The 9,263-nt window shown below is 45.7% G+C and overlaps 1 protein-coding gene across 2 annotated transcripts in view; it reads left to right on the top strand.

Moving 5' to 3' along the window:
- Nucleotides 1-9,263, top strand: part of LOC116094600 (T-complex protein 11 X-linked protein 2-like) — a 31,427-nt gene that overhangs the window by 9,153 nt on the left and 13,011 nt on the right. For both annotated transcript variants that reach the window (XM_031376228.1, XM_031376227.1), the window contains one exon: nucleotides 5,699-5,837. In XM_031376228.1, coding sequence (XP_031232088.1) covers nucleotides 5,699-5,837 — 139 coding nt within the window. The remainder of the gene's footprint in view (nucleotides 1-5,698; nucleotides 5,838-9,263) is intronic.

Genomic DNA, 9,263 nt, shown 5'->3' with positions numbered 1-9,263 from the left:
AGGCTATCTGGCTCTCTGTCTCTCAGGATTTCTGGCTCTGTGGCTCTCTGGCCCCTGTCTCTCTGTCTTTCTGTCTCTGGGTCTCTGTCTCTCTGGCTAAATGGTTCTCTGGATCTCTGTCTCTCTGTCTCTAGCTCTATGGCTCTTTGGCACCCTGGATCTCTGGTCTCAGGTTCTCTGGCTCTCTAGGTCTCTCTATCTCTCTGTCTCTCTGGTTCTCTGACTTTCTGGCTCCCTGGCTATTCATCTGGCTCTCTGATTCTCTAGGTCTCTGGCTTTCTGTCTCTTTGTCTCTCTGTCGCTCTGTCTCTCTTGCTCTGTCTCTCTGGTTCTCTGTCTATCTCTCTGTCTCTCTGGCGCTCTGGCTCTAAGACTTTCTGGCTCTGTAGGGCTCTGGCTCTCTGCCCCTCTGGCTCTCTTTCTCTCTGTGTCTCTGTCTCTTGCTCTCTGTCTCTCTTTCTCTTGCTCTCTGTCTCTCTGTCGCTCAGGCTATCTGGCTCTCTGGCTCTGGCTCTCTGGCTCTGCCCCCCTGGTTCTCTGTGTCTCTTGCTCTCTGTTTCTGTCTCTCTGTCTCTCTGCTTCTCTGTCTCTCTGTTTCTCTGTCTCTCTGTCTCTTTCTTTCTGGCTCTTTATCTCTCTAGCTCTCTGTCTCTCTGGCTCTCTAGTCTCTGGTTCTCTCTCTCTCTGTCTCTCAGTCTCTTTGTTTCTTTGTCTCTCTGTCTCTTGCTCTCTGTCTCTCTGTCTCTCTTGCTCTGGCTCTCTGGTTTTCTGTCTGTCTCTCTGTCTGTCTGTCTCTCAGGCTTTCTGTATCTGTAGCTCTCTGGGTTTCTGGTTCTCTCTCTCTCTGGCACTCGAGGCTCTCTGGTCTCTGTCTCTGTCTCTCTGTCTCTCAGATTTTCTGCCTCAGTGGCTCTCTGGCTCTCTGGTTCTTCGGCTCTCTGGCTCTCTGGCTCTCTGGCTCTGAGTCTCTGGATCTCTGGTTCTAGCTCTCTGGCTGGCTGTCTCTCTGTCTCTCTGGTTTTCTTGTTGTCTGGCTCTTTGGCTCTGAGTATCTGGTTCTCTGCCTCTCTGGCTCTCTGACCCTTGCTCTCTTGCTCTCTGGCGCTCTGGGTCTCTGGCTCTCTGATCTCTGGTTCTCTGGCTCTCTGTCTTCCTGTTTGTCTCTCTCTGGCCCTTGCTCCCTGGCTCTCTGACTCTCTGGCTTTGGCCCTGAGTCTCTGGCTCTCTAGTTCTCTGTCTCTGGGTCTCTGTCACTCTGTCTCTCTGTCTCTCTCTGTCTCTGTCTCTCAGGCACTCTGGATTTCTGGTTTTCTGGCTCTCTGGCTCTCTGGCTTTTTGCCTCTCTTGTCTCTGGTTCTCTGTCTCTCTATGCATCTCTGGTTCTCTAGCTCTCTGGATCTCTGTCTCTCTGTCTCTCTGAGTCTCTGGCTCTCTGGCCCTCTGGGTCTCTGGTCTCTGGCTCTGTGGTTCTCTGGCTCTCTGGAAGTGGCTATAGCTCTGTCTCTTTCTCTGTCTCTTTCTTTCTTTCTTTCTTTCTTTCTTTCTTTCTTTCTTTCTTTCTTTCTTTCTTTCTTTCTTTGTTTTCATGCTTTCCAGCTCTTTCTCTCAGTCTGTCTCTCAAGCGATGGCTCTGGCTGAGTTTTTACCCCACTTGCTGTAACTTTTTCTTTAGCTCTAGCTAAGCCTTTCTGTCTCTGTCTCTGGTTTTGGTTCTGACTCTCTTGGGGGCTCTCAGACTCTTGCTTTGGCTATAGCTCTGGCTTGTCCTCTTTCTCTGTATCTCTGACTCTAGCTCTCCTTTTGGTCCTGTCTATGGCTCTGACTCTCTGTTTATGGGTCTGGCTATGGTTCTCTTGGTCTCTGGCATTGGCTTTGCCTCTAGCTCTGGCTCTGATGCTTACTCTCTGGCTTTTCTTTTGGCTCTTTGTTTTTGGTACTGGCTCTTGGTCTCTGTTCTCTGGCCCTAGATTCTGCTTGGACTCTGTCTCTGTGTATATCTCTCTAGCTCCCGGTGTGCTTCTGTCTCTCTGTCACTCTGTCTCTTGTTCCACCTGTGGCTTTCTTCTCTGGCTTTGGCTCCTTAGCTCTGGCTCTCCTGTGACATTCAGTCTTCTGTTCTAACTCTGTCTTTGGGTCCTTGCCCTCTGGCTCTGGCTTCAGCTCTGGCTCTGGCTCTGGATATGCCTCTCTGCCTCTCTGCCTCTCTGGCTCTGGCTCTGCCTATAGTGCTGTGAGTTTTGCTCAGTAGCTCTCTGGTTCTAGCTCTCTGGCTTTGGCATTGTCTCTGGCTTAGCTCTCTTGCTCTGACTCTATGGCCCTCTGGTTCTGACTCTGGCTTTCTGGATATCTGGTTCTGCATCTAGCTATGACTCTGGAGCTCTGGGGCTCTCTGGCTCCCTGGCTGTATATCTGGCTCTAGCTCTGGCTCTTGCTCTGGTTTTGTCTCTGCTCCGGCTCTGGATGTAACTCTCTGACACTAACTTTGGCTCTGACACTAACTTTTGCTCTTGCTCTGGTTTGACTTTGACTCTGGATCTGGCCCTCTCTCTTGGACTCTGGATCTGGCTGTCTACTTCAAGCTATGACTCTGGACCTCTGGTTCTCCTGCCTTGACTCTGGCTCTAGTTATAGCTCTCTGGCTCAGGTTCTCTGCATCTGGCTCTCTGCCTCTGCCTCTTGGGCTCTGGCTCTGGGTCTCTGGCTCTAGCTGTGGGTCTCTGGCCCCCTTGACTCTGGCTTTCACTCCACCTCTGTCTCTGTTTCTCTCTCTGTGTTTCTGTGTCTGCCTTCTTGGTTCTGCATCTCTGCCTCTGGCTGTGGCTCTTACTCTGCGTCTCTGGACCCTCTGACCCTCTGATCCTCTGGCTCTGGCTTGAGCTCTACCTCTGTTTCTGTCTCTGCCTCCTTGTCTCTGCTCCTCTGGCTTCATCTCTGCTTCTAACTTTTTGAGTCTGGCTCCGTGGCTCTCTGATTCTGGTTCTGCCTTTGGCATTGTCTCTGGCTCTACTTTCTTATGTTGATTCTCTGGCCCTCTAGCTCTCTGGCTCTGGCTCTGGCTCTATGGCTATCTTGTTCTCTGACTCCCTGTCTATGGCTCTGGTTCTGTTCTCACTATCTACCTCTCTGCCTCTGGCTCTAGCTCTGGCTCTCAGCTTTTTGCTTGTGCTGCGCCTCTGACTGTCTCTGGCTCTTGGTTCTCTGGTTGTCTGGTTGTCTTGTTCTCTGACTTTGGCTATGTTTCAGCCTTTGGCTCTGATGTTCTGGCTCTCTAGCACTCAGGCTCTCCCTACAGCTGTGGTTCTAGATGTCTGTCTGCCTCGCTGACTCTGGCTATGATTCTGTCTCTTTTTCTGTCCCCGTCTTTCTGTCACTCTGGTTCCCTGACTCTCACTGTGGCTCTCATTCTATTATTCTGGATTTGCCACTACATCTCTGGCTATGACTCTGCCTCTAGCTCTATTTTTATCTAGGGCTCTCTGGCTCTGAGTATGGCTCTGGATCTCTGGATCTGGCTCTTTTCTAACGATGACTCTGACTCGTTTTCTGGCTTGAGCTTTGGTACTGGCTCTGGTTCTGGCTTTCTGGCACAGGATCTCTGACTCCGACTCTAGCTCAGGCTTGGGTTCTGGTTTTCCTCTATCACTTGCTCTAGCTCTGGCTATGGGCCTCTGAATCTTGCTCTGGCTCTGGCTTGGCTCTGCCTCTAGCTATGGATCTTGGTCTTGGTCTCTGTCTCTCTGGTTCTGGCTCTGGCTCTCTGGGTCTCTGGCTCTCTGGCTATTACTTTTGGCTCTGGCTCTGGCTCTGTCTACTCCAACTCTCTTGCTCTGGCTCCGGCACTTGTTTTCTGGTTCTAGCTCTGGGTCTCTGGCTCTTTTGCTCAGGTTTTGGCTCTGGTTGTGGTTCTGCTTCTCTGGCCTTGGCTTTCAGGCTTTCTAGCTCTGGTTCTATCTTTGAGTCTCTTCTCTGGCACTGGCTTTGATTCTCCTTTTGCTCTCTGCCTCTGCCTCTGCCTCTGCCTCTGCCCCTGCCTCTGCCTCTGCCTCTCTGTCTCTGCCTCTCTGTCTCTGCCTCTCTGTCTCTGCCTCTCTGTCTCTGCCTCTCTGTCTCTTCCTCTAGTTCAGTGAGTCTGGCTCAGTAGCTCTCTGATTCTAGCCCTCTGTCTTTGGCATTATCTCTAGCTTTAGTCTCTTGCTTTGAGTTTCTGGACCTCTGGTTCTGGCTTTGGCTGTGGCTCTGTCTCTCTAGATATCTGGCTCTGGCTCTATGGCTGTCTTGCTGTCTGGTTCTCTGGCTCAAGTTCTGTCTCAGGACATATGCTGATCCTCTGCTTCTCTGCTCCTCTGCCCCCTGCCCCCCTGCTCACCTGCCCCTCTGCTGCTCTGCCTTTGCCTCTTTGCCTCTGCCTCTGGATTTCTGGCTCTGGCTCTGGCTGTGAATTGAGTTCAGTCTTTCCTTTGAATCTCATGGTTCTGGCTCTGTCTCTGGTTCTGTCTCTGTCTCTGTCTCCATCTCTTTCTCTGAGTTGGACTCTGGCTTTCCTCTGGCTCTCTGTCTGTCTCTGACTCTGGCTCTGGGGATCACTCTGGCTCTCCCTCTGGCTCTCTGCCTCTGCCTCTGCCTCTGCCTCTACCTCTGCCTCATTTCCCTCTGCTACTGCCTCTGCCTCTGATCTGGTGTTCTGACTCTGTCTCTCTGTCTCTTGATTTTTGGCTTTGGCTCTCCTCTGGATCTTTGGCTTTGTCACTGGTTCTGGTTCTGGTTCTGCCTCTGGCTTTCTGGCTCTTGCTTTTGCTTTGACTCTCCTCTCTATCTGGTTCTGACTCTGGCTCTCCTCTGGCTCTCTGGCTTCTGTCTCTGGGCTCTAACTCTGGCTTTGTCTTTCTCTGGGTCTCTGCCTTTCCTGCATTCTGGCTCTGTCTATGATTCTGTCTCTGGCACTGGATCTCTGGGTCGCTGCCTCTGTCTCTCACTATAGCTCTCTGGCTTGCTGGCTCTCAGGCTCTGGCTCTCACTGTGGCACTCATGCTATGGCTCTGGCTTCTGGCTCTCTGGCTCTGAGTCTGGTTGTAGCTACAGCTATGGCTATCTGCATGTGGGTCTGGCTCTCTGCTCATGGTTATGATTCTGACTCTCTGGCTTTCTGCTTCCATCTATGACTCTGATTCTCTGGTTCTCTGGTTCTCTGGCTCTGGTTGTATGACACTGGCTCTGGATTTGGGTCTGGTCTCTAGATCTGGTTCTTGGTCTCTCTCTGGTGCTGGCTCTGGGCCTGGTTCTGCCTATGGCTCTGGCTCTCAGGTTCTTGCTCTAGCTTTTTGGGTCTGGGTCCCTGGCCCTCTGGCTCTGGCCCTGGCTCTGCCTCTCTGGTGCTGACCATTACTCTAGCTCTCTGGCTCTGGCTTTCTCTAGTTCTTGCTCTGGCTCTCTGGTTCTGTAGCACTGTCTATGGCTCTGAGCCTGGTTCTGGCTTTGGCTTGGCTCTCTGGCTATAGCTCTCTGGCTCTGGCTATGATGCTCAGTCTTTGGTTCTCTGGTTGTAGCTCTGGTGCTCTGGCTCTTAGCTGTATTTCTACTTCTGGCTCTCACTCAGGCTCTACAGCTTTATGACTCTATTTATGTGTGTGTTTCTGGCACTCTGGTTGTCTTTAGCTCTCTGATCTCTTGATAACTATTATGCTTTTGTTTGTTCTTTTAGAACAACCTGAGAACCAGCCTGCAGCAGTTTCTAATGAAGATATAGGAAAAGTTAATGAAATTTCCAAATTGAGTATTGCTCATGAAATCGTTGTAAATCAAGATTTCGCTGTAGAAAAGAACGATTTACCTGAAAACAGGTATATATTTTATTGATTGATTGATTGGATGAATGGATGCTATTCCTGGCATAATTACATAGCATAGAAGATTTTTTATCCACTTTGATTTGTTTTATTAAAATATGCAGGAATTGAGTCTGTCTTAAATAGTATTAAATAGAACAGCAGAATAAGTAGTATAATTATTTAATGTAAAAGTCTTCAAGTGACTAGTAGAAGGCTCAGCAGTTAAGAGCACTGGCTGCTCTTCCAGAGGACTTGGATTCAAGTCCCAGAGCCCAAATGACTGCTCATATTGTAATTCCACTTCCACTGTATCTGACACTCTCATACAGATATCCATGCAGGCAAAAGCTGATGCATGTAAAATACAAATAAGTACAAGTGGTCAAGTGGGGATGAAGGATCTAGTAGCTAAACCCAGTTACTGTACAAACATGAGGACCTATATTCAAATCCCTAGAACCCATGTAAAATATGGCATGGTGTTGTATACCTATGCCCTGTACCAAAGCTATATGTGCAGTAGAGACAAAGGATTACTGGGTGACCAAGCCAGCTCAGTCAGTCAACCAGATCTCAAGGGAGGGAGGAAAGATTGAAAAGAAAAAAATAACAATTAGACAAAACTATCACATGACTCCAGCCAGTGCTGAGGCTGAAGCACTTGTATTCTTTTCCAGTCTGCTTTTATATCATTCTAGGTACATCCAAAAAACATGGTCAGTTCTTAGGTCAAAAACAGAGTAATCAAGCAGAGTAGTAAGCGAGGAGATCACGCAAGATATTAGTTAAGTAAAGTAGTAAGCAAAAGGACCACACAAAGTAATAATTAAGTAAAGTAGTAACCAAAGAGATCATATAAGGTAGTAATTCAGGAAACTAGTAAGCAAAGCCCTATGGCCACTGTTTCTGATATTTTTATCTGAGCCTACTTCCTTGTCCGAGCCCAGTGACAGATGCCAAATTCCTAGAAGCAGCAGCAAAAGTTTTCAACAACTCAGCCTTTCTGGTGGCCACTGTACCTCCAGGTTCAGTCAGAGGTCCTGTCTCAAGGGAATAAGGTGGAGAGTGAAAGATTAAGATATCTAAAATTCTCTAGAGTCTACATGTGAACTCCCAGAGGAGCACATAGACTACATACACTGAGGTAGCAGTCACACATATTCAGCCACACAACTTGGGAAAGTATCAAATTACATCTAAATACCAAATAAACCAATATAATTAGTGTCAAAATGTTAAGTATTGGGTTGTAGTGAAGAATTTCAGATCTTTGCAGATAAACTTGAAGGGGTATAGCTGCTAGAAGGCAGTCCTAGTCATCTGTAAATTAAGTTGGTGCAGATAAACAACTTTTCTTTTTTCAATTTTGATATCATTTTCTCTGTGTGGGTGTATTGTCTCCATATATGTCTGTGGACCACATGCATGCAGTGTCCAAGAAGACCAGAGAAGGGCACTGCATTCCCTAGGACTATAATTACAGACAATTGTGAGCTGCATGTGGTTGTGGGAATCAAGGCCTGGCCCTGGAGATGAGCTGCCAGTGCTCTTAACTACTGAAACATAACTCTAACCCCACAAATAACTTTTCTAATAATGATATTGCCATTTTTCATGAGTAAGAAGTTTCATATTTATATTTTCTAATTTAATAAGAAAACAAGCCTTAGTGAAGGCTCATTGAAGAATTATATTGATTCAATACAATTACATTATATTGATATTGAAGTACATAAAGGAGTCTTTCAGTAGCATTTAAATGTGGGCTAGAAAATGGCTTAGAAGGTAAAGATGCTTGCAGTTGATCTATTTGATCCCAGAGACTCACATGGTGGAAGGAGAGAACCAACTTATATAATTTAGCCTCTTACCACCAAACAGATTCTATGACACTCTGCATGTGTGCACATGTACACACACAATGTAAGTAAGTATGAAGAGTTAAAAGAATATATTTTTCCCAGAATATTATTTCATAGCTTTTTAAATTTTTTCACCTTGAATGCCTAGCTTATTTTGCGCCTTTAGGGATTCTGTTACTAAAGCTCCATCTTGGTTCTTGTAATTCTCTTGTATGCTGTATTTATTTTGCTTGTTGCTAATAATGACACATACAAAGTGCAGTTTCCATGAATGTAGCTTTCAGCAAAACACATAGGGTCTTCTTAGTTCAATTCATAGTCCCTAAAATCTGAGTTACATTTATTTTTCTCTAAATTTACTTTGGGGATTAGAAATGATACCAATTAGAGTTAACAGTACTTACTGGAAACACCATTGCCATTCTTTTGTTTAACAAACATTTATTGAGTACTTACTAGGTGGAATGTAGAATGTTGGATGCTGAAAACATTAGAGGTTAGATGTTCTCTTTGCTATTGAGAGGTTCCTGTGGAATAGATAATCCATGTGCAGAAGGGTAAATTCTCTCATAGCTGGTGAATCAAGTTCTTCCTGACTTTGAAGTTGCATGGGAGACTATCGGGGAAGACTGTCTTGAAGTCACGCCATTTGAGTTGAATCTCAAGAGTATGACTCAGTATATTTTAGGTGATCTACTGTGAAAAGTACTCTATTAAGTGGAAATGTCTCTTCAAGGGCATAGAAAGGTAGGAAGTAATTTTTACTCACTCCAAATAGGTTATTATTGCTTCAGAGCAAGGTGTTACAAGAAGAAAATATCATGCTGAGTAATTGAGGTTATGCATCTGGCCTCTGTTTTAAAGTTTTTGAAAGATATTAGATGAATAGTGCACTATGAACAAACAAATTTGGATCTTGGGAAAATCATTGACTTTTAGCAAGGACATGTTACAATTTGGAGCAGGATTGTCACTTTATAGACTAATGGAAATGTACAGGTGTGATCTGATGTTTGGCTAAGAAGGGTTCCAGAGACACTTAGGAAATAGACTCTCTGGAGTTTGTTGACCAGATGGATAAAAGGGGTAGTAACTGTGGAGTTCAAAACTCTGGAACATGTCAGATGAGTGATGGTTGATTGTCATGCACAAGTTATATTGATATGTTGGGGAGAAACTGGAAAATTTTGTATCATTTTTACTTAAAAGCAAATTGTGCACTGTTACTGTAAAAACATTTGGGGAAAAAGTTCCTGATTTTTAGGAATAACGTAGGTGAAGAACAGGTTAGAAAAGGGGGAGTAGTAAATTTTATTTAGTCCTTCTGTGAAGTACATGAAATCCTTCAGCATTATAAACATTAAAAAAAAAATCCTTCCCTACACTTCATACCTAGGTGAAAAAAATCACGTACTACGTATATAGAAATATAAATGAAGCCACATATCTAGGCTAGAATCAGAATTACAATCAAAAGTTAGAGTTCCAAATTTATTTTATGCTTCTTCCAAAGGGGGATGGAAAGGGAAGGAAAGGAGAAGAGAAGAACAGGGAAGAGGAGGGAAGGAAGGAGAGA

Source organism: Mastomys coucha, chromosome X (genome assembly GCF_008632895.1).
Source record: "Mastomys coucha isolate ucsf_1 chromosome X, UCSF_Mcou_1, whole genome shotgun sequence".
NCBI classification, from domain to species: domain Eukaryota; kingdom Metazoa; phylum Chordata; class Mammalia; order Rodentia; family Muridae; genus Mastomys; species Mastomys coucha.
Note: the sequence above shows the minus strand (reverse complement) of the source record. Positions and strands in the feature narration are given on the sequence as shown.